The sequence below is a fragment of the Oxyura jamaicensis genome, chromosome 6 (assembly GCF_011077185.1).
Source record: "Oxyura jamaicensis isolate SHBP4307 breed ruddy duck chromosome 6, BPBGC_Ojam_1.0, whole genome shotgun sequence".
In the NCBI taxonomy this organism is placed as follows: domain Eukaryota; kingdom Metazoa; phylum Chordata; class Aves; order Anseriformes; family Anatidae; genus Oxyura; species Oxyura jamaicensis.
In genome coordinates, this window is record NC_048898.1 from 1,040,543 (window position 1) to 1,065,959 (window position 25,417).

Below are 25,417 nucleotides of genomic sequence, written 5' to 3' on the forward strand. Positions count from 1 at the left end.
ACACCTGTTGTTGATCAGGGAGTTGATGGTCAGGAAACAGAAGCAAAATGTAAGCTGCAGGAGACACCACTACTGGCAAAGATGCCCAGGCTGTGCAAAATGTGCTGAGGAGCACATTTTCTCATCACTGACAGAGTCCATTACAAAGCCACAGGGAATCAGTGCGGCACAAATAAAAGGTCCACCACAAGGCTTTGACCAAGATGACAGTCTCCTGCAATTATTACAAAACAGTTTCAGCTAACATACACACGCACACAGATTCCTGATTTGGATTCAAGAGGCTATTCTGATTTTTTTTAAGAAGGAAAAGTAAGTTAGTAGTCCCTTTCTGAGAGAGAGGAAAATTTCCTGGAGGATAGTGCAGCTCAGTTAGAGCCAGCTGAATCAGTAAGGGAGATTGCAAACCCAGGCTGTTGCAGTTTCATCCGCAGGTTTCCTGCTGAAGTTCACAGCCATTTAGGAAGGCAGAAGTGTGCTAATAACGTCCTAATCACTGCTGGGATGTGCCACTGCAGGTCAGTCTGTGCCCCTTGTGCCTGACAGGTGAGGGCAGGCGGAGTTGGCATGAGCAAGCAGCACCGTCTGGGGTGTTTGCCTCCCTCGTCTGCTTTTCCAGCCCCATGCTCTGTGATGAAGTTGAATTAAAAGGCATGAGTTAACAACCCTCGATTCCCATCAGCCACAGGCCCTTTCCATATTTTCATTCCCCATTTGTTAGATGTAATATTGTGCTAAGCTGTTGTTTGGAGGGAGTGTCAGAAACCAGGCCCACTGGCTGCGCCTGGATTCTCAGGCTCGGCAAGCAGAAGACTACAGAAGAACGATTTTGCCCTTCAGCTCCCTCAGGGAGCAGCATTTTCAGATGTTTCATGAGAGTGGGACTCATACTAAAGGCAGAAAAAAAAAAGTTTTATGATTCCTAAAGAATTCAATACAGCAGACCAATATTACACTGAAATTGGTTTTGCCACGTTTTCTAGCAAATAAACTTTTTAAAATTTTATTTTCCTAGTGTTGCTGTGGTCATTTTAGACTTGGAAAAAAAAATAAAGCAGAAAGTCCAGAACAGAAACAAAAGTATTCTGAAAGCTGCTTGTGTTTGGAGTTTTGCTGAGGTTCTGTGAATATTTTTTGAACAGCCAGCAAAATAACATATTTAGAAATATTTAAAAAATACACCTTGGGGGAGATGGATTGTACATTCAGAACTGTCATCAAGGCCGTGCTATCCTCACTGGTTTATGCAGTGCAAACCTGTGGCTTGTTAATAGAGCGTTGAGCTGCAGAGGGTGAAGCTCCTCATCTCAAAGCTACCTTTGTGTTTCTGTTCCCCTTAAGTGACCTTTTAGAGTATTTTGGCTTCTCCACACCACAGCCAACGTGGGTTACGTAGCACTCCAAACATTACATCTATTTTCCACCCCTTTAAATGTTCTCAGTGTAAACACAGAAGTCAAAGGCATCCAGTTGGAGAAAAATGAGGTTTTCTGAAGTTTAACTATTGGGTTGGTCTCCAGTGTCGAGGTTTCTCCTCACAGCCTGTGTCAACACTTGGCAGGCTTTAAAAGCTCCATATGTTTTGGCGGTGGTCAGGAACAGAAGCTTTGAATGAAGCTGGTGGTTGCCAAAATAAGGCTAGTGGACCAAAGCCTTCCCCCCAGCTGTCTGAAGTTGCAAAGCCCGGGCTTTCTCTGCGCTGAGGGTGAAACGATCTGGGAAGTAAGAAAGGTGATTTTTTTTCCTCCGATTAGTGCAACATTTTGAGTTTATGAGCTGTGAGTCGTTTGCATGCACAATGCAGCACTGTGATAGAAACCCCTCTGGAAAGGACAAGGTGCAGAAATTCAGATTTTAGACTTCCTTGTCTTGTTCCAGCCATGATGTTGTATTAGAAAGAAGGACCAAAACAAGGAGAAAGAAATGCAGTGTGTGATGCTACATTTGCTTAGCAGCTAGCAAAGGAAATTAAGTGCACAAATAACTTTTCTGAGAGGGGTGGCGTTGGGTGATTGTGAGCTCAGTGACACTAGGAGAAAACAAAAAGACAGTTACGGGACTAATACCTTGCTGTTCCTAGTTTTGTCAGTGCTCAAGGCTGATCTCAGAAAAATCCATTTGCTTCTCAAGAGAGGTTTAATTACAGGGGTGTTTCCCCAGTCAGGGCTGGGCTGCAGGTGTTCTGCAAGGGACAGAGGGCTTCGTGAGGCAGGATGTTTCCTTTTTCCCAGCACAGCCTGCCTCGACCGCGGGCTGTTCCTATCACATGCGAGTTCTGTGGGATACATAGAGGACGTCGGAGGGGCTGACCAGTGTCTCACCTAATGAAGCCCATTAATTAAATATTTGTCCCCTTGGTGCTGGGATTTCTGCTAGGCTTTAAGTCAAACTCACAACAGAAAAAATGTTATATATATATATATATATATAAGCTGTAATTACCAGGCAAACTAGGGATCTGCTTTGCTGGTCAGCCACGCAAAGGAAGACTTTAAATAAAAGGATGGCTTCCAGAACTTGTGTTAATTTAGGTTGGAAAAGATATCTTACAAAATATTCAAACTTCTTTGTGTGCTGGGGTTGATTTTAACCTAACTGGACATGAAGGCCATATAGACATAGAGTACTGCGTGACATGGATTAACGTCTGGCTCTGATACATAGTGTTGTTGCATAGAAACTGGCCTTGTTTAGGGATTTGTTTATTTGTTTATTTGTTTAATAACATTTATTTCCATCTGCTCTCTTTTCTTTGGAGAAATGGCAGTTTGGAATTACCGCAGGAGTTGATGTGAAACTCTGTTTGATACCTAGGCCCCAATGTGTTCAGTGTGCGTGGGGTATTCACTGTATCTGCATCTCACTTGGAGGCACCAAGTAGCTTTCATGTATCTTTGAGGAACAATTTTCTGAGAAATCTGATGTTTGTGGTTGTATTCTGGTAGTGTAAATTTAGTATCCCAGCTGTGCTGAGGATTTTGCTGTAAATGTTAATCCCAGGAGTAGTGGGAGTGCTGGTAGCATTGATGCTAATGGAGAGCTTAAGGATTGGTTTTCACTATTCAATCCTGATGGAGTTGATAAAATTCTTGCTTTTCCTAAAATCAAGATAAATACAAGTCAGCTGCTCTGTTTGCACTGTCTAAATTGCTTGTAATACACCTTAATGTCGGCCTTGATGGTAGCTGAAGCCTACAGCTTGTAGGTGTAAGTAGAGCCAACTCTGTTTATTTAGCTGTATCCTCCTAGTTAAACCTCGCAAGAGTGAAACTGCAATCACCGATGCATGGACTAGCCCAGAACCCTTTTAAAACTGCTCTTTCATTTGTCTCATAAGCCACAAATTGGGTGTCTAATGCAGGAAAAGTGCTGTTTAAACCTGTGCTTTCCAGCCTGCCCAGTGCTACCTGGTGCTCTGTGACACGAGAACGTGAAGGTAAAGGGTTGCCCAGACAGGCTATCGCTCCTGCAGGTGAGATCTTACCCTTTCTGATATTATTTAGATGAATTCAATGATCCCTTTTAACTATGAGAGGAGAAAAATCTGTGTTAGTTCTTGGTGAGGAAACAAATGTACAAAGACAAACAGATTATTGCACAGGTCTCCTTGTTACAAAGGTTTTCTGTGTTAGTTAAAATAAACCAATTAAATAAGAAAAAAAAACAAAAAACTATCAGTGTAGCTTTTTAAGGTCTAAAAATATCTCTTGTATTAATCATAGATTTTTGATGAATTCCCATTTTTTTGTTGTTGTTTTTTGTTTTTAAAAAGGGATGAGGGGCCATCATGTTCCTGATCCTGAAAGCTTTTGATATTATACAAGAGACGAGAAGCTGACCGTTACCTGAGCAAGGATTCAGGAATTAACAATTTGGTATTATGCAGAATTGCCAAGGAAAAAAAAAGGGTAATAAAGGTTGAGAAGTTCAAAAGTCGGCTGCTCTGAAATGCTGACAGGGCTTTCCTGACACTGCACTGGCTGAGGGCAGTCCAGAAATGCTCCAGTGACTTCGAAACGCTCATAGGGCTGGCTCTCTAGTCCTGTTTGCTCTTTCCCCAGCTCCTGCCAGGCCTGCCTAGGTACACATGAATTAAATTCAGTGGAAAAATGAGCATATGTAGTATTGACATGACTATTTCTCTTGCTTATATGTATTTCAGGTTTATTTCCTATTAAAATGTTTTTGTTTAGGACTAGTTCTTGTTCCCTGACAAAGCTAATGAGAGCTTTCTCTTTTTTTAGCTTAGCTTTTTTCTTTCCTCATGCACCGTTTCTGTAAATATAATCCAGTGCCTTTGAGCTCCGAGTTCTGCTTCATGGGATAGACTCAGGAACCCTGAAAACATGGAAGCCCTGTGTCCATAGCTCCTCTCTCATCACTGAAGAACAAGAGTATTTAAATTTTCCTAGGAATTACATGAAGCATGGGACAGAAAGTAAAATCAGAGCTCTAAGCATTATTGAAGAATCTGAGCTTTCTGTTTCCTTACAGAAAACTTTAATCTTGAAGTATGGATGTGTTGTGCTTCCCAAAAAGCAGAAACCCCAAGACACAAAGGTTTTATCACTTCTTTTCTGAGGAAGAAGCCATCTGTTAGAGCACAGAACTGGTCCTCAATGCAGGCACGTGCGCTTGGGCCATTTGTTTGGCTGGCACTTTGCAGAGCAGGCTCCCCACGGACCTCCATGATTTGCGGAGCAGAACGTTGTCCCCCCTTACTGGTGTAGACTGGGAAAGGTTTGATTATATAGAAAATGAAGTCTGAGGAAGGCTGGAGGCTTCTTCATGTGAGTAGAGCGGATCCTTCTCCCTTGGGGAGAAATTCAGTGCTGGCATCTCCATGTCCGTCCCAGCACTCGAAGTTTGCTGCAGGCATCTCCATGCCATGTGGGGATTAGCCTCAGCTCCATCCCCTCACCCGGCACCAGTGAAGGGACGGGAGTCTCAGTGCAGAAGCTTTACAGCAGGATTAGCCATCTTTCAGGGCTTTCTGCATTGAAGGGTTTGATCAGGCGGTTGCCACCTCTCGTTCAAGAGAAAGCAGCTCTTGCCCCGTTGTGAAATACATTAAGGGCCTGGTGTTATTTTGTAAAACAACAGCCTGGTTAGCATGACGAATGCTTCAGGTTTTGCAGCATTCGTAATTCATTGAAGTGAGTCTTTATCCCCTTTCGCCAGAGCTTATAAAGTACACGTTTGTGGCTTGCTGGTAGGCGACTGTTCCCAACAGTAATTTCTCTGCTTTATCCTTGCTGTTTCTTGAGCACTGACTCACGCAGATTTTGATGCCAAGCTGGGACCTCAATGACTTAGAACCCTTTTATTCCCCTACAAACAAGACCTTGAAACTATTAGCTTTTCTACCTGGTTGTCTTGGCTTTGTCAAGCTGTGTTTCTGCAGCCTGCCTGCTTCTCCACTCCATCTACATGCTGGACCTTGAGCTCTGTTTCTCTGATGAAAACAAAAGAACACTGGACTAGAGCAGCTTCTGTGTCTTTAGAAGTATACTCAAAGACCTACACGACACTTTGAGTATACTCAAAGTACAAGACCTACCTGACACTTAGGTTGCACTGAAAAAGACACTAAGTTAGCTTTCATCACTGCACTGTTTGTTGCCTTTGAAAATACAGTATTCAGGGCAGAGCTCTTGGCTCAGTCCAGACTTTACCCTGGGGGAATCAAAAAAATTGATCTCTAAACCTAAATACGGGGTGTTTCACTAGGTGCATTTCTATTTACTTATCTGCTGATTGCAAAGGTAGTTAGAAATATTCATTGCCTATTTTAAAAGCAATTTAGAAATTCTTTAACCAGTTGTATACAGGATACTTGAGCTAGAGTTTAAGATGTCGACTGATGGTTATCTCCATCAGAAGGATCCCCTTCAGTAGAGCCTGGCTTTTAGCAGCTGGCTGGATCTCAGCCATTTCATTTAATCTTGCAGAGGCAGGTCCAGAAATAGCGATGGGGTCAGTCTAAGGCTGGTAAAGGCGCATTTATTGACTTCCCTTTTTGTGATTTTAACTTAAATGTTATTACTTTGTATGTGCCACCACACCTGTGTCAAGCTGTCAGAATTCCTGCTGTTCTCCCATTGTTCTTGAACTGGTTTTCTCTGTGTGAATTGGAGTTTGTGTTCCTAAAACATGAATCAGCTATGCTATGAATTTGTACAACATACTTGCCAAAATGCTTTCTTCAGAGGATGTATAGTGATACCATATGTACCTGAAACCATGTTGGTACCTTTAATGTGGCTGGCTAAAAACAAGAGGCTTGTAATTACTTCTGTTTGCATCTGTCATAAGTAGGCACTAACGTGCTTTGCTTACTTCACACAGTGCTTTCAGTCTAAATGCACAGAAAAAAAATGGTTAGAAGGGCAAAGCACGTGGATGAGTTTGATTTGTGTTAGAGAAGGAGGATTTAAGAGGACAAGTCAGAGCATTGTTGGAGACTGGATGATATGAGCAAAAAGCGCACAGTGGATTTAGCCATGAGAGAGATGGGCTTGGAATATGTAAAGATGAAGACATGGACCAAAGGAAGGGCATGGGAGGGTCAAGCAAATGGAAAGCCCTGCCTGACTAGGAACTCATCGAAGGGCTGGAGGAATATGGTTTGAATTGTGGGGAGAAGGGCTTGCAGTATTTATTTTGAATGAGTCTACAGCCCAGGGAAAATGTATATGGTAGACAAGAGATGCTAAAACCAAAGACAGCTTTAGATCCTTCCAGGCTCTAACTTTATTCTCTTTCCACTCCCTTTGTGGAATCCTGAATGGGAGTGTTGGGAGGACTTGTGTGAAGATCCGGAGGTGGCTGCAAGACTGTGGCTCTCAGCGCTAAGCAGCTGGTGCAGCTCGTCCTGCTCATTGAGACCAAGACACTGGGGTGGCCTGAGGAAGAGGGCTTTGTCATGTCGGTGTGTTACATGGCCAGAAGCTGAGAGTAGGCTATAAAGCAGCATCATATAATAAAAAATAGTACAATAAAAAAAATAGTAATAATAGTAAAAGAAGGAGTAAAAATAGTAAAGAAGCAGTTTAATCTGCCTAATGGATATGGGTTGCCCATAGTAAAACTGGAAGTTTTTTGACCAGTATTTTTGAGTGTTAGCAATGATTATAGAATTTTGGGTGCATATGAGATCCAACTTAGGAGGACGTGATCCCAATACCTTATAAAATCAGACCCTTCCAAAGAGTCTCAACCCAGGTGCTCAGAAATGTGCATCTTCAAAATCTACTCTGCAGAAACCCCCCACGGAAGAAGCAGAACTGGATTTGTGTCCACAGAGGCCCACATCTCCTCCCAGGCTTTCATAGAGAGCCCTTTTCTCCCAGGGCAACCTACCTGTCAGCCTTCCCACACCATTTCTGAAGACTGACATGATGTTACTCAGCAGTTGTGATTCAGACAGTGGCCTTTTTTCATCTACAAGTCTCTTGGAGAGTCTAAGGATATTGATTACTAACGTCCTCCTTTGACATTGTCTTTCTTTACCCATAATTTCTTCCAGTATTGTATATTTAGTATTGTGCATTTCATAGGCACCCATGGCCCAAGTATATGTATTTTTAACAACTAGCCTAATTAATTGCACGTTATATTTCACTTAAACCTATTTTCTTAGGACAATTATTTTTCATTAGTACTGCCATATGCCCAGTGCTCCCAAAGCAAAGAGTTGTTTTTCTCAGATGTAATAGCTACTTCACCATGTGCCTTGACGTGTTTAGTTTCTTGTTGGAGTCTGCTGTCAGCCTTTAAGTGGCACCAAGAAGGTGGATAGATACAGGTCAATTAAAGTACCTTTAGGGATAAAGAAAAAAAAGAAAGAAAGAAATCTAAAGCTTTAACCAAATCCTTGGATTCTGATTAATTCCTCTTTCTTAGCTCAAATCCATGCTTGCTGTTGTTTGTACGTACTTTAGGATTAAAAGATCTGGCGGTCTTTTCTGGAGCTCTGTGCTCATTGTAGCTTTCAAACAACATCCGCACCAGGGCTCGGCGCGAGTGGCGTTTTGGGGCAGGCTTTGTCACAAATCAGTGCTGGGACATGGGAGACCTGACACCTGCAGCCACGTCTACGTTCTCTGCAGAGGCTTTTGTTTTACCAGCAGGAGATCTGGGGAAGATTCTTGGTCTTTTGCGCACCTCTGCTTGCTGTTGAATGGATGTTTGTTGAATTCACAGGGTGCAGAGCACCTTGGAAGAATCTGCTAGTTCAGGGGTGGGACGGTTAAATGTGGAGTCTTTATTTAGAACATATTGGCTTATTTTTTGGTGAAGTATAAATTCATATTGATTTTGATGGGGTAATACAAGGGATGAAGCTATCCTATTAAGTTCAGATGCAAGCTCTGACAAGGTATGACAGAAATTTAGCAATAAATATTCCATATAATAAGACAAAAAAAAAGACAGATTAAGCTACTATAATAACAGGAGAGCAAAAATTATTTATTCAATAAAACCCTTGCTGGTGGTGCTGAAAAAATACCAGGCTTTTTGGTGGTTTAGGTAGAAAACTATTTTTACAACAAATACATTATTGCAGTTCAGTTCATGTACTGTATTCTCTGTCAAAAATGCATGTGTCAGGTTTACTTAGTATAAGTGGATTTAGGCTGTGAGGATAATTCATCTGGGCAAATGCTGGCACTAGCACAGTAATAAGAAAAATGGGCAAGCCAGAAATGGTTTCTTTTTAATTATTATATTCCTTGACATAGGACAATTCTTAAATCACAACCAGTGTCAGACTTGGATAAAACTGGACCAGGGCTATGTTTCCCTAAGCATTATATTGCAAAACTGCCAAATTATCAACTGAATAGCATTATCTGATTATGTTTGGTCTTTTTTTTTTTTTTTTTTTCAGACACACTATGAAAGCGGAGAATATATTATCCGACAAGGTGCTCGAGGGGACACTTTTTTTATAATCAGCAAAGGAAAGGTAAGTTGACACTCTTCTAAGGAAATGTGACGGTGGCGATGGTGATGATATGCAGTTGAAATTCAGTACCAACCAGTGCTTTCTCTCTCCCCTCCCCAGGGCACAAATGTTGCAACACTTGACATTTAATTAAACTTCTTGGCATTGTATCAGCAGGGAAGAGTGGCCTGAAGGAAAAAAAAAAAAAAAAAAAAAAAGTAGATCTTATGCTGTTTTACACATGTGCTCACAGTGAACATTTTGGGGCTTGAAGACAGTTAAGTCTCTTGGTACATGACCAAAAAAGCTCTCTCCTTTCTTCTTCTGTGGGTTATCTGCATTGGGTAGTCCTGTACCATCCCAAGGTGTTCCTGCACTCTACATGCATCTCCCTGCTTTTTCCTTCTAATTAAATCAGAGTTTTCTAAGCTGGGTCAGAGCTTTCTTTTTATTTTTGCCTTCTTATTTAATTGCAGACACTTACTCTGAGTCCCTGCATGCTCCTTTACCCCAGCATCCTTGTAGCCAATTTTTTTTATAAGATACCCTGCAATACTCAACTAGTCTTTACCAAGTATCCCTCTTACAAGGCTGACTTCCAGACTTCATTCCCATGACTATCACTTTGTAGCTTTTCCAAATTAAATAATAGGAACTCAGAGAAGTCTCAGATTTCTCTTTGGGGAAGAAAAATTGTCTAAGTTTCTGCTCTACTGCTCACAGGGGAAAATATGCTTCTTGACCTCTTTTCCTGTAAAATCCTGGTGGAATTTTATGGATCCATTTTTTTTTTTTCATTCCATTTGACTTTTTTTTTTCTTTTTTGGTTTGTTTTAGCTGGCCTAATACTGTTACACTTGAGAAACATTTGGCTTCTTTCCATGTAGCAGGATATTGACATTCAAGGGAATACATGGTGGTTTCCCACTGCAGATCAGATGTGATCCATGAAAAGTAAACACAAATAGATAAATATGCTTAAAATTAAGCCAACCCAAGCCTCCTGGTTCATGGATTTGATATTTGCACCAAGGCAGATAATGTAGTCTGTGCATAATTAAAGTTAGCAAAAAAATAATAATAATCATGGCATCTACACAGGAGGAATGTGGGTGTTGTACACAGCTGGGTTGAATCCTGAGCTGTCAGCTCTCGGATACTCAAACTAGATTTTCACCATCATCTTCCACTCTCTGTTGCTGAGAGGCAGTCTTTATCAGAAGAAAAAGGTGTATTTTTCAGATGAAGAAGATAATCATGCACAGGTTTCTGAAATGAAGCCAATCGTTGACAGTAGAGGTAGGAATTTGACGGTATTCCCTTGTGCTCTTTTGATTCGCTCCACTCAGAAGTAGGATTTCATCTTTTTCCAGAATACGGACAACCATGATGTACACTTCAAATCCTTTCTATTCAGACCGTTTTCATGGGAGTATGCACCTCCCTTCCTCACCAAGTTTTAAAAGCCCACTTGCCACGTTGAACAGCCTGTTGGGTAGGGTACTTTTGACCCACTTGGTCTTGTGGCTCCATCCCTTCCTAGCACTCCTCAATCAGCAAAGTCCCATGGTTGTAGAAACCAAATCCCTGCTGTTGACAGCCGCTTGGCAAACAGTTGTTGACCTGCATGGTTCTTCCGCTCCTCAAGCCAACAGGATGGAGGAGAGAACCACCTGCCCCCCATGTCTCTGACTGTTGCTCCAGAGCTCTGTAATCCCTCTTGAGAAGCTCCTTGGCTTTATCTCCATGGCCTTTGCAGCTTTATCTTACTGTGGCAGCTGATGGCCAGAAAAAGGGAGTTCAAACAAAACAATGCACACGGGCTTGTTGAGGAATTCACAGATCCTCAGCTGGATCTTGGTGGCTTGACAGGAATTTTCACCGGGACGATTAAATTCTGCCCAGTTTTCTCTTGCAGCCTCACTGAATTGCAGAGGAGATATCTGTGACTGATGAAGGATGGAGTGGGAGGGTGTTTAATTTTAATGCCTGTGTTGGGACATAGCTACACAGTGATATCAGAACTACCCCAGGCTAAGGATATGTCCCAGGCTAGCAGAAATAGAGCCTTAGCAGTGAAACATGGAATAAATAGCAATGAGATATGGAATAAGCATATCAGTGTATGCTGCCTTGGACTTTCTGAAGCGGGCACATAATGTCCCATGCCCCATGCTGAAACCTGACCCAGGTGGCTTAGTAAAACAGAAGAAACTCTGCTTCCAGCTCGTGTACCTAGGACCTCATGTGTACTTTCTGCAGTCAGCAGCATTGTGTATTAGCAGTGAAAGCTATTTTTAAAATCTCTATCCTGCCTTTTGTCAGAGCTTCTGCAGTGACAGTCAAGAGAAGCAAGATTTTTAAATTTCTGAGCTCAGCACTTCTCTCAGAAATGCTTCAAAATATTTTTGCTCTGTTTTTCTCTTTAACTCTGTGCTGTGGATAGTTCTCTTAGTGGCAAAACCCTTTTCCCCTTTTTCTCCTTCAATTCCATACTTGATCCAGCTCCTCATAGTTGGATCTTAGTCACTTAGTTGTTTGGGGGCATGTGGCTACCAATTTACCCCATGTACGTTCCCTTATCTGAGTCTGCCTGTGATCAACAGACAGCTTCTTGCAGAACTGGGACAGTGAATGCAGCAGCAGCAAAGGTGCTTTTAATGCTGCAAAAATGGTGAACGTGGCCTTACAGTTCTCTGCTATTTGTTAGAGTATTTCCTCAATTCCAGGTGAATAGAAATCAGTATCTGTTCAAAACAACCTGTGAGCAGAAATCTGTTGACTAACACATCAGGTGGAAAGGGATCGGTTTGATCCCTTTTGGTTGCTACTTGCTGCTGCTCTGTGCCCATTCAGTGTCCTCCCTTTACCAAGACACTGCATGTGTCATGCTGTGCCGTTGTGCACCATTTTCCCCTTAAAAGTAATGGTGTGGCACCAATTTAATACCATATCATGCAGGTTCTTCACTGGTGCTGGGCTATTCAGATGTGTCATCGCTCTGAGCTGTGTCGAAATTACTCCCGTAATCCCTTAGCATTCATTTCTGAGGATCAGTGGAGGTCATGGAGAAAGAGCTTAAATATGTGTTAAAGTTCCCTTTGTTTGTCCAAGTTTGTTTTTCATCAGCTACAAATCTTCCTGGCTCGTCTGTTACACCTCTACCCTCATCTGATGCTTGATGAGTCACTGCAGATGTTTAACATAGTGTGTTGGAGACACAGTGCTCACTAATGACTCAAACCCACTGTTTCACCATCCGTGCAAGAAACCAGGGAAAGTGCAGGGCAGAACTGTAAACTTAATAGTAAAATTAAACTAAAATGTCTCTAAATCAGAACGGAAGTGGCTGTCGTCCTAGATATGGGCTTGGTGAATTTGCAAATGCAAAAGCTCTGATTATAGCAAACAGAGAGCCTGAAATGCAGAAGAGAGATGAGGGATTTTCCCTCGTAAACCCTCCAGAGGGTTGCTCATTCCACTTAAATTTTGGACAGCTCTGGCTTTGGAAATACCTGTCCCTTTCCATTGGCAATGGACGGAGCCTGGACAACCAGACTGATGGATGGTTAATGTCAGGAGAGATGGTCCCCACCATTCTCTGATTACAGAGGGCAGTATTTCACCTGCTTTTGCATACCAGAAGAAGTATGAGTTGCCTCTGTTAAGGGCTAGCTGAAAAGCAGAAAATATTTCTCATAGAGGGCCATTACATCAATAGCACTCATCTTTCGTAAAGTCTTGGTAATGAGCAGACTATGTCATGCTGTCCTCAGCTCCCAGCAGTGTGTCCCAGGGCTTTGTCATTACACAGCTGCTGGGATTTATATCCCATACTGGCCTGGGGAACCAGAGCCACTTACAGAGATAATACAAAGTAGAAGGGTGTTCAGATGATCAATTACTGTTTTCCTTCTGAAATCTTTTCAGAAAATAAAAAGGAACCCCAGAGATGGGACATCATCACTCCAAGATGTGTAGTCATCTACGTGTTGTTGCAGTGTTTGCATCTTAAATTTGGTCTAACACTCGGTTATACCTCCTATTGTTTTACATTCCATGTAAAAGTCTCCATTCCATCAGCAGTAATTGCTTTTCTCTTTTATTGCAAAAATCAAAATACCATCTTGGCTTTATTTTTTCTTTAAACTGTGATGAAAATACTTTATTTTTGCTCTGGCTAGAATTACCTCTTCACCAAATTCAGGACATGATGAAAATGAAAGGAGACATCCTTCAGCCTATAATGATCCAAACTGTTTTTCATTTAAATTACGACTAAACCTAGATTTTCTTTTTTTCCTCTTTCCTTTCTTTTTTCCCTTAGCAATGCAAGAAATCACGTGGAACAAAGCTAACAGAAGCCTATGCCATGTGTCTGTCTTATACACATAAAATATTTGGAACCTATTTGAGCTGTTGACTCCATATGGGCAACGACTGTGCTTGTGCAGCCAACTCCATGTTTAGAGCCCTCAAAAAACACAAGTATTATATTTTTCCAAGAGTAGTAGGCTTTTTGGTGGAAAATAACTCATTTGTATATAATGAATAATTCATTTTCTTGGATGGCTTGAGATTAGTTTATGGAGAATTAGTAACTGGTTGCTGATGGCTGAGGGAAAAGTGCAGTACTGGTGACTTACATGGTTTGCAGAGGGGATATGGACTGGAACCCTTCTTGAAAGATCTGGGAGATGACTAATCCTGTTCTGAACAAATGGGCTGTCTTCATTAATTAAAGGTTTTCTAAACACTGGCGGTTTTGGCTTTTCAACAGGTGAACGTTACTCGTGAAGACTCCCCCAGTGAAGATCCAGTCTTTCTCCGTACTTTAGGGAAAGGAGATTGGTTTGGAGAAAAAGCACTTCAAGGGTAAGTGCTCCTTATGATGTAGCTTTTATGCTGAGATAATTTTTCGAGGACTTCTGTGATCCTCAGAGGGCTCTTACAATTTGGAAATAGGCAAGAATTACATTAGAAGTGGTTTTATGCTTTTGGAGTTGTGCTTTGTCACTTAGTGTTGCGTGTTGCAATGTGGCTGTTCCTTAAAGGGGAAATATGACTTGTTCTGCGGTGGAGTGGCCAAATGTAAATTTTCCCTTGTCTGTAGACATAAGAAAATATCTTGGCACTGTCATATATTTGAAGATCTGAAATGTTTGATGTTTTGCAACTCAGGCATATTTCTCAGGTATAGCAAAAGGAGATCATCATGATCCTCTGCATGGGAGACAGCTGAAGTCAGGGCAGTGGTGCTGGCTTTTAAATCATCTTATTGTGTATATACATTGTTGGTGGAGGTGGTAATTGTATGAGAGTGACCTCTCTTATATAAGCAATTTCCTTTGGGGATGACTTGGGGCAACTAAAAGAATAGCAACTAAAAATCCATATTCAATAGTTTATAAAAATACACTTTTTTTTCTATAGGAAAGAATAAGAATGGGAATAGGAAAACATGCTTTATGCAGGAATGTGGGGTACCCATTGATTTTAATGGACAAACACTTCATCCCACTCTGAGTACTTAGCTCTGCATGCAAGCTATTGGTCTTCTCATTGATGTTATGATAATGTATTGTGTGTTTGCTCCCTCATAAATCTCTTCCTTCCAAAGGAAGCCAGAATGTGTGATGCCCAATTTTTCTGTTCCTTCTGGCAGCCAGGAATACCTGTCCCATACAAAACTTGTCATGCCTCTGAAAATCTATACATTAGTTTTAAAATAGTATGCTTATCAAATAAATGTCCTTATTTTGGTTACTTTCTTAATGTTAGGGTGGAGATTAACTATATTTTTAAAATGTCACCCACAAATATATAAGCTAGAAACACTTATTTTGGTTTGTCAAGAGTCTTAGAGAAACGACTCTCAGTGCTGGTATGTTAAAAGAAGAACCAAATATCTTGAGACAGCCAATCCAATAGCGAGAACAGGCAATAGTGTGCCAAACAAACCATCTTTTGAAGACCAGATATGGCAAATAAAAGGATTTTCATAGCTTGCCTCCCTGAATATTTCTAGTAACACGCAACACAACTGTGAGAGTTTCTCAGCATTTCAAATTACGTTTTTTGGCTGACTGGAGCAGTCTGAAATTAGATAGTTTACAAGGAATACTTGTCTTCATGTATTAAATATTCAATACATAATAAGTTTATCTTCTGAAACTAAACTGAAACTTAATAATTGATAGTATATTCTCAATTTGGACGGAAAACTTAATTTTGTTATATGTTTTGATATGGAGACAGCATATCTCAAGTACTGTATATCCAGTTTGCTATTAAGTTCAATAATTCTGTAGCTCGATTTAAAATGAATGGTATGAAAACTTTGTGATGTAAAGCACCCAGCACCTCAATAAATTACTTGTAAATTAGTAACTTTCAGGACTGTGTAGACATCACTGTTCAGCAACTTTGTAAGCCTTCTGCTGCAGTTAAGATTGAGAGTTCAGGATAAACTAAAGAAACTTAAGTATATTTTCTTCAATTGTTCTTTGGTTCAGTTTTCAAAATATTGTTGGAATCTGTTCAGCAACAGCTTCCAGCTTCAGCACATGCTATTTGGTCATGTGTTATGATTTCATACGTGTAGGATATGGTAACAACTTCAAGGCATGTCTTTCTGGCCAGTATAAAGTAATAGCTGCAGCATTGATTCTGCATATCACTGCGCTGTAGGAGGATGGATAACAAATACCTTCTAGTCTCTGATAGAAATGTTTATACTGACAGAAAAATCTGCTGATGATATACATTATTCTGTTTTTCTCACTTGCACCAGATGGCAGACTTTACTCCACAGTATCCCATTCCACACCAGCAGGAACAAAACAAGTCACAAAATTATCAGCCAAATCATCTTACAGTAATACTCATGGCTCCCAACTATTACACTGCTCTCTTACCTTCCTGGCTAATTGCTAATTGAATCTGAGATTGCAGATGTATAATTTACAGTATAATAACAGATCATGTACGTATACTTGCAATCAGTTACTTTTTGGGATGTTTTCTTAATTGGAAAAAAAAACACATAGTGCCATTTATGATAATTATTTGTATCAACAGGGAAATAACAGAATTCATTCAAATAGGCATTGGAGAAGAACTCAATGCAACTTTGTGGCTAATGTATGTTTTACTAAAACTGGCTAATAATAGTGCTGCTTTGATGATGTCACAGCTGAATTCTTGAGCAAGACCATGCCGTGCTGCACTGATGGAAAACGTTAGTCTGCAGGGGACAGTTGTAGGGAGAATGATGGAAGAAGAAAAGAGGACAGAGAAGCAAATTTGGGGGATCATATGAAAAGGCTCTTTCTCCTTCAGAAATGGTTTCCTGTTGGCCAACCCAAAAAAAGAGCAGTGTGAGCCCTTGCTTCTGTACTGTTACATTACATAGTAAATTTAATAGAGCTGTGATTTGGGCTGCTGGGGGTTTCACCTGGCTTGGTATCCAGGAGGAGCTGCAGGCCAGAGGACAAAGTGGTGATGGCACATGACAGAGGACAGATGTTTTGGAGAGGCAGTGTGGGAGCCCACCTTGGTGAACAGAATAGGGATTTTGAAAGAAATACTCACACTTTGGTACACACTTTGGAGTAGTGCTAGAGGCAAGTGCATCCAACTCTGAGGTCCAACAGCTGGGGTTTTCTGGTGAGCGCTTTGACTTTTGTAGGAGAGTACCTCAAAAGACTGTGGCCTGAATTCTCCAGTGGCAAGAAAAGAAGAATTTGGGTGAGTGTGCCTGGTTGAAGCTGAGATGAGGCTCACTATATATATAAACATATACTTACATTGACATTAATAAAAATGCTGAAATCATATAGTACTGACAAAAGTAACGGGAGGATAGAGGCCATGCTTTGATTTTAAACTTGCACAAATATATTAAACACTTCTATCAGAGATGTTTTTCAAATTCTGAGATGAAAATGGCAGCTTGTTTCAGTGCTTTTCTGCTGTATTTCTAGTCTGTTGTCTTTGAAAGGTTTGTTTTTAATGTGGTTACCACAAGAGATAGCTAGCTCAATGTGGCTGAGACAGATGCTTGTGAGGCAAAAGAGGTTTGTTAAAACAAAGCTGAATTTCGAAAGCAGCTTAGTTTGCTCATTTGTCCTTGTGGGGTATCTTTGAAAGTAATGAAATGATTTGTTTTTCACGTAGAGTTTATCATCTTCAATCATATGGATTTATAAAGCCCCTTTAATGTGCATTTGCCTTGTAGAGAGGTTTTTGTGACTTCAGTTAAGCTGAAGTGAACCACTTGACCACAAGCACCTCTGTAGCAGGGTGACAGCCTGTTGGCGGAGCTGAGAGTGCCTTGGCAACTGGTTTTAATGATGTGGAGGCATACCGTATTGAAAAGCGGTGAGAATTTGGAAAGTCTTCCTGCCTCTGGCAGTCACTGGAGGTTGTGAATGAGACCTGGATAAGAAGCTCCCAGCTGAGACAGCCCCAGCCAAAGGGTGTCCTCTCTTCTTCCTTGTATGTAAAGAATAAAGTGTAGATTTAAAGATATATATATATATTATTTTAATGCTGGTGGTGCGTAGGGTGAAGAGGAAATGCCAATCTTCAGGTCATGGACAAGGTACTCTGCCATGGTGACAAATTGTAGTGACATTTGAGCTCCTTCACTGTAACAGATATATAAATTTTTTGTTACCTTGACGATGGTTGGAAAACAAGTACAGAAATATCAGTCTCTCCGGACATAACAGCACATCTTCTTTCAAGAGAATTTGTGCTGTTTCCCATTTGTGTCTGCAGCTCTTGAAGGCTCCTGTGTAGTTACAGTCCTACTGTTAGAAACCACTGTTCCCAAAATTTCTATGGTATGTTTTGTGTGCTGGCAATTCACATGATACGTGAAACAATATATGATCTGTGTGTATAGTGGTGTCAAAAGAAAATTTCCTTGCTGACCACCCAAAAACTTTATACCATATTTCCCATTAAAATCTGTCACAGCAGTTTGCACTAGTTTAATTTTTACGTGCATGTGGAGGAAACTGTTACAGGAAGAATCAAGATGGTGTGAGGGACAAAAAGTAGTGGACATGGAGATATTAATGCATCTTTAAATCAGTTGGCAATCTTGGACCTTTACTTTTCCCTAAATTAATATAAGAACTAAATATAATCCCAAAAACTTGTTGAAAGGTCTAGTAGCTGACAGCTAAGAAGAGAATGAGACATTAGTAGGGCATTAGAGTATTGACAGTGCAACTGATTCATTTATTTTTTGAAAATATTGCTGTTTTCTCTTGCTGTGACCAGGTTTCCAAGTAAGCCTGCAAATAAATCATTTTTTATTAAATCTGTATAAACACTGCAAGGGGTGCTGGGGTTCCACTAATGTTCCCAGTCTTCTCCCTTCACTAATGCTAAGTTTTTCCTGTGTAATTATACCATTGCTACTGCTCAACTGACCTTTGCGCTAATCCTTTTCCAGATAAGAACACAATAATTTGGTTTCAATCAACAACTTAAATGCCAAAGCCTGGAAGCCTGTTTAAGGGACTGCCTTGCCACCCTGCTATCTTCTTTCTTCACTTTCTATCTTCTTACCTGTTTCTTTTCTGTTTTTCCAGAAATACTTTTCCCCTGCTGCTCATGAATAGCTTTTAAATGACTACAAGGATTTATTTACTTGGTTCAAGTAATAAGGGAGTAAGACTGATTCTCAGCAGTTAGAAAATAGCTAATTTGGATGGTAAAACAGATTTGTATGCTGTCTACTTCAAATACTCTTTTGTGTATTGCAAGACCCCACACTCAGTGTCCCATGCAATTCACAGCAACCTTGTCAGTCTTTTATGGTGAATGCCAGAGCACATCAGGAAATAACTACGGGGACTTACACAAAATTGTGGCAAGTGTAACTACAGGCAAGGCAACGTCCTGAGTAGAGCCTGGTAATTTTTTGCCGTCCTTAGCTTGCAAGGCTGATTTGCCTGCTGCTCCTCATAAACTGTGGTTAGTTCTAAGTTGCCACTATGAGGAAAAAGGGGATCCATATCCTAAAGACAACATCCACTCCCTCCCAGCTGGTTCCCATCTCAGAAGGGAAAGCAGCAGCATCCTTGTGCCTTCATGGCTGCAGCAGACTGTGAGTACAGGTACAGCCAGGTACAGACACAGCGCCTCTTCAACCTGCCTGCGACCTTCTGTGCATGTTTGTGCACCAAGGCTAAGTGAAGTCCTAAATCCTGAGCTTTCTGTGGCAGGAGGATGGAGCCCCACCTGTGTCTGGGCAGGCACCAAGGCTGAGGGCTGAGCCACTGCTCATACGTGAGCCCTGCTCCTGTACTGATGCAGGCATTGTGCACAGTGATGTTTAAAAGTAGCCTATGGTCAGAATTAGCAACTGCAATTTACACAACCCCAGTACTTGGTTGCTTGTCAACGATTCCCTCTGGTGGGTATTCCTTGCTCAACTTGCTCAAAGAGACAGAACCAGTCTTTGCCTGAAAAGAATAGGCTGGAATGTCTTTTTGTTTGTTTGTTTGTTTAATTTTTAGTTTTATTACATTTTATATTTATTTATTTATTTATGATTAAATGGATGTTCCTGTTCAAAAAACGATTCTCACTCTCACAGTAAAACAGTATATTTCATAATCCTTTGCTGTCAAATGTTTCCTATTTTACCCCTTCATTTGACATGCACAAACTTCTCCTTCTTACAAATCACCTGTTGGGACATATCTAACAAGTTCTAATTTACTAAATGCCCTGTCATTGCTCTCAGCCCTCGTTGTGCCTGACCAGTTGTGTTTAGAAAAAAAAGTTTCAACGTCCTTGACTGAACTTCCCAGTGGAACACAAGAGTCGTGTTTCATCTTGGATGGACACGTTACTCACGTTTGCTTCTACTAAAATCTTACCATCTGCTGACCTATTAGCCTCATGGCCTTTAATTTTCTCAGAAAAGGAGCAGGGAATGGAGACTGGAAATGTCTGTGGCATTCCTTGGCGATGGCGCAAGTTTGTAGGTGGCAAAGAGAAGTCTCATTGTAGGTTGGTGTTACAGGACAACAGTTTAATTTCTGATTTTCCAATCCTTTAGGTTTTTCCTGAGGCATCTGATGTGCTGTGTACCAGCTCTGTGCTGTCCTGCTTTCTGAGTTCTTGGTTTTTAGTGTTTACAGCTAAATCAGCTTTCTTTACGACTCTCCATATCATGGGTATAAGTTCCCAGAGGTGGCTGCTTGCAAAAAAGGAGGCTGTGTGTGTTGTAGGGCAGCAGAACTGAAACGTTGTCAACTTAGGAGAAGTAGCAAGTTGGGAAGCACAGTTTATCACCTTTATTGCTAAATAATGAGACTTTCTTTTAATCCCAGGCATTTCACAGCCCTTCTCACGTCCAGCCCCTGCAATGCTGTATGCATAGTTCACTGATTGTGGATCCGACAGAGTCTCTAAGGACCAGCAGGAAGTTATTTCATCCATTACATCAGCTGCTTTTTACATTCATTACAAGCGTTAGGCAATCTTAAAACGTATTTCAGCCATTATGGCCTTATTTCCTGTCGTCTTCCCCTAATAAGATAGATCCGTGCCCATAATGTCATGGGAGGCCTGGGAGCAGATAGAGGGGAGTGATGACTGATGGGTTTTGATGACAGAGGAAATTGGGGGTGTTGAATAAAGTGCTCAGATAATGGCTTGAAAACAATCAGAGGGGAGTCCTGTTTCAGGCAGTACGGCACCAAGCAGTTTAACCCATCACCTTGCAGCACTGGGAATGCCAGAAGCTTTTAAAAGATTCAGAAAGCTGCTGGCCAAGCCCTGAAATGAAACCACACTGGAGGCTTTGGAGGGCATGAGCTTGAAAGCCCAGACAGCTGGAAGCGAGGAGACAAAGGGACACCTCAAAAACATCACCATATGCTTCCCCGCGGGGCTCAGGTTTGTCCTGCAGGCAGCTGGCTTCTGCTCGAGTCTGGAGAGGTGGCTGGGTGGTCTGATTGATCTCCTAAGTGCACACCACGACGTTAATTAAACGCTATTAAAATGTCGCCGTGCCATTTCCAGGCTGGCTGCTGGTGTTCGGGTGTCCTGGTTTCAAGGTCCTCAGGCAGGGAATTGCTCTGGCACAGATGAAGTTATTTCATTGATTCATACCCAAAAAGATAACTGCTGTTGCAAAGTAAATTATGAAATCTTCATCAGGGCCTCTGCAATCTGTTTAATTAATTTATTGCAAGCAAGTATTGGTTGCTGATGTAGTCTCTGCTTTCTACAGATACAGATGCTTCACACTTTGTATTCTTCATAAAATGCCAGCCAGTATTATGTTGGCTTGCACAGGAGCATGCTGCCAGTGTCTTCAGCTAGTTGCCAGGAGCTCGTAATGCTCGGGGAAGGTCCGGCAGGGATGAGGCTCCCAATTAAGGGATTCATCCAAAGCCTTTAAAAGGAGCAGGCAGGTTTGCGCCAGTCGTTGTTACACAGGCTTAAACTCGTCGCTACAAAAACGTAGCCTTGCTTTGTCACCTGGCAAAAATAAGTGTGTTCCTTTTAAATCAATGTCGTCTTCGACAAGTAGCATATTGAGAAATGAAGGGATAAAGGGAAACAGGGACAAGATACATCGGCTTTAACGGCACCCTGCCTGTGAGCGGTGTGTTGTGACTGCAGAGATGAAGGCTGCATTATGCTTTTCAAACAGGAATGACTTGATATTATGGATTTTTGCTGTCTTAAATGTCTTAAATAGGACTATAGAGTTAATTACACCAGGGTGAAACCAAAGGTCCATCTAGTCCTATATGTAAGAGTCGCCAAAACCTGCAAGAATGTTCTGAACCAGAGCTGGTGGCTTTGATCTATAGTCCTTGATGGATTTTCAATTTACTTTCAAATTCATGCAAGTATTTTAAAAATCCGCGGCCTTCTGTGGCAACTAGATCCACAGTTTAAGTATGCAAGATGAGAACAAATGCCATTGGGGGGGGGGGGCTCTCTTTTTGAACAGGCCATCTGCTCCTCTCACGAGATGCCTCCCAGTTCTTAGATGTGCAGTTGGCTTCTTGATTTGCAGAGAGCTCAACAGTCTGTAATGACTAGCATCTTAAACGAGTTACTAAGATCTCTGGACCTCGCTCCCACTTTAACAAGAAGTACATCTTTTTACATTAAGGTCTTTGGAACTAGAGGTATCTGACTGCAGTATTGTTCTGCATTTTGACAAACACCTATTCAGTCAATAATTTCTGGGGGTTTTGTTTGTGTTTTTGTTTGTTTGTTTATTCTTACTAATTCATGTTCTAGTGATACAGAAAGCTGCTAACTCCTTAGTCAAGCAGGTAATGGTGGCCTTTCCCATTTCTGCCTGAAAGCTGTGCTGATTTTAGGTTTGCTTCCAGTGGCTAGGTGTCCAAGAGCTACTTTCCCAGGCTTGCATAGACAAAAGCTTTCTTTAGGACCAAAGCAATACAGCAAGTAGAGGAATTACAAAATCACCTAATTCATGTGAGTTAGAAGAAGACGAGTAGTACATACAATTTTTGGTACCCCATTTTGTACTCTTCTGTTTTAAGATGACTTCTATCATATTATCTAAATGTGTCTCTTACCTGACTTCCTATGCCAAACACTTTTCCCAGACAAAACTATTTCGAGAGCAATGATGTCTATGTCTTCTCCCAGCTGTATCAGAGAAGATGTTTTGGAGTACATAGCTACTTGTTGTCCAGATTTCAAACATCTCCTTCCTGGTTGTGTGATACTTGCTAAAGCTGTACATGGCAGCAAGAGATGTCCTGCAGACCATTCTTTGTGCTCATACGTCCACACTATCAAGTAGAAAAAGCAAAGTAATTAGCTAAAAACCATACCCATACAGGCTTTTTCTATGTCTGTGCTTAGATGATCACTGAAAAAGCTTGAGTAGGGTTGGATTTAAGCGATGAGATTATGAATCGGGGGGTTTCAGCTGCTTGATTTTCCATTGTCAAATATCTTGCTTTCACATTTCTAGAATTTCAGGGCAATTGACTTGGAAATCAGATGCAGCTTTATTTTGTAATAATGCTGAACAAAAACCATTTCAGTTGAATGACAGTAAACAGTGCATTAAGAAGGAAAAACAAATGATTATATACTTAAGCAAGATCAGTGAACAACAGAATTGGAGTCTTTCGTGCCTTATCAATTGCCTGCCTTGTGCTGCTTTTTGAGTAGCTACTTTGCATTGCAGAAGCCTGTTTACATAAAATACATAATCATGAAAATACATCTGTAACGGAAGGAGTAAAGACAGTCATATTAATAAATCTGTGGTTTGGTTTTTTGTTGGTGGTATTTTTTTGTTTTGTTTTGTTTTGTTTTTCATTATCTGAGAGAAAGAAAACAAATATCTGGTTTTTTATTTAGTCTATCAAATAGGAATATTCTTTTGGAAAAAATAGCCACTAGGAGATAATTGGCAATAAATTCAAAATGCCTGTTTTACTACTCTTCTTTTAACATAAAATATATAAATAAAGTTGCTTCAATTTCTACAAGGGAAGTCATGCTCAGAGCCAGAGTCATGACTCAAATGAAGTTAATAATCAGGTTGTTCTGAGTCTTAAAGATAACAATCATTAGTTTATAAGAGCACAGATTATTAATAGTTCTGGCTTTTTTACAACTGAATCATACCCTGGGAACTGAAACTGTGTATTTGTTTTCCTTTGAGAATACGGTCCTACAGAGCAAATACACTCTTCTTCCTGCTGAGTTTAATACATATATAACATAGGGCAGCAAGATTTTTCCAGATGGAGGAAAGCAGAATTACAAGGGTTTTATTGTTATGAATGTATTTGCTTACACTTATTGCAGTGCCTGTCTCTGAATTTTCTTCTGATACCTTTATAACTTAGCATTATTTCAGAGTATGAATAAAAACCCTGTTTCTGAAATGGGTAATGCACAGGAAACACCACAGAGGTATTGTATTGTTACTTTTTGTTGGATATCTGAGCTGCTAGAGCACCATTCATATATAAAATACATGTTCTTATTAAAGTTCTAAAACAGCACAGTTTGGGGGTGTATTCTATTGAAGAGTGATACCCGGTTAGTGATCGAAATGATTGCAGGGATCAGATCTGGTGATTCTAGCTTATTAAAAGAGCGTGAACCTGAGACTGCAATTTACTTCTCTTGTGTAGAGAATGTGAAGTAGCCTGGAAGGATGGAAGGCTTCTTCTGGTGCTGACTGAGTCCTCCAAGCTCTTCCCCTTGGCCTATGGCACTAGTGTGTTTTTTGCGAACAATACCTGTGCTATGCAAAAGAGAGAAAAGCGCTGATTTCTGTCCCACAACAAATTGTAGTATTTTTTTTTATTATTGTTTTTAAACAATGTTGGTATTTGAAGTCAGAACATTTTATCCTAAAATTTCAAAATGGTCATGCATTTGTCAAAATGCTGAAATGCTGGTTTAATGACAGATGTTTCTAGGTGGGGGAAAAAAATCCATAATTGCAAACAAACGTGTTCATAGGGAGGGAATTAAAAACGCCTGTAGAAGAACTCCAGAGGAAAACACATATTGTTGGGAAAATATTTCCACCAAAATACTCCTGCTAGCTCTGTTCAGGTTTATAAGCATTAAGTGAAACTGAACAATGCAGCACAGCTTTATAATTCTTTCCCAAGTCCCTTAAAATAAATAGATACATCACTGCTGGGGATGCAGAAACACAAGTCTGAGTAACTGCAGGGTGAGCTGTGCATGAAGTCTCAGCCTGTCGGCTGCTCTGTGCACCTGCCTGCGATGCAGACAAGTTAATTCATGTTAGCCAACCCTCAGGGCAGCTTTACCACAATATGTAATCACAGGGGGGGAAAAAGAGCAAAGCTTTCATGCTGCATATTTTGTCTTTGTCCGGCTCCTGAATCATTTAAGCAGCCATGCACATCTTTAAATGTGCATCTTTGAGCATCAGCACGCCCAATGGCATTCACAAAACAATGCCTGTTTGCCTCTTCCTGCGATGGCAGCTTTCCAGTGAAAGGGGCTTAATTTATGGACAGGCTCAGGTACAGCACAACGTGACGTGGTTCCTCTTCTCTTTGTAATGGGGACAGATTTGGCCTTTTGTATCAGGCTTGTAACTCCCTTTAAAATAACTGTCATTTATAAAATTGTCATGAATAGAAAATTGGGTGTCTTTCTGCAAGGATGCATTGTAGCCTGATATTGGATGCTGTGTCTAGTCTTTTTGTGCTCATTATAAGGCATCATCAGGATATGGGATATTTAATATTAAAGCCTTGTGATGCAAAATAATAGAATGTTCCTTGTTGTAGCATATTAAAATAATTCTACCTCTAAACTGTAGAGTAATGTATTTTCATGACTTCCATTCTGAATGTCAAATAATTCAAATACTGGCCATTTAAACTGGTGATTCTAACATGATCCTGATTAACTATACATGGCCGTACAGTT

The 25,417-nt window shown here is 40.8% G+C and overlaps 1 protein-coding gene across 5 annotated transcripts in view; it reads left to right on the top strand.

Annotated features, from left to right (window-relative positions):
• PRKG1 (protein kinase cGMP-dependent 1) overlaps positions 1–25,417 on the top strand; it is a 466,513-nt gene that overhangs the window by 321,023 nt on the left and 120,073 nt on the right. For all 5 annotated transcript variants that reach the window (XM_035330176.1, XM_035330177.1, XM_035330178.1 and 2 more), the window contains 2 exons: positions 8,894–8,971; positions 13,731–13,825. In XM_035330176.1, the coding sequence (XP_035186067.1) occupies positions 8,894–8,971; positions 13,731–13,825 (173 nt within the window). The remainder of the gene's footprint in view (positions 1–8,893; positions 8,972–13,730; positions 13,826–25,417) is intronic.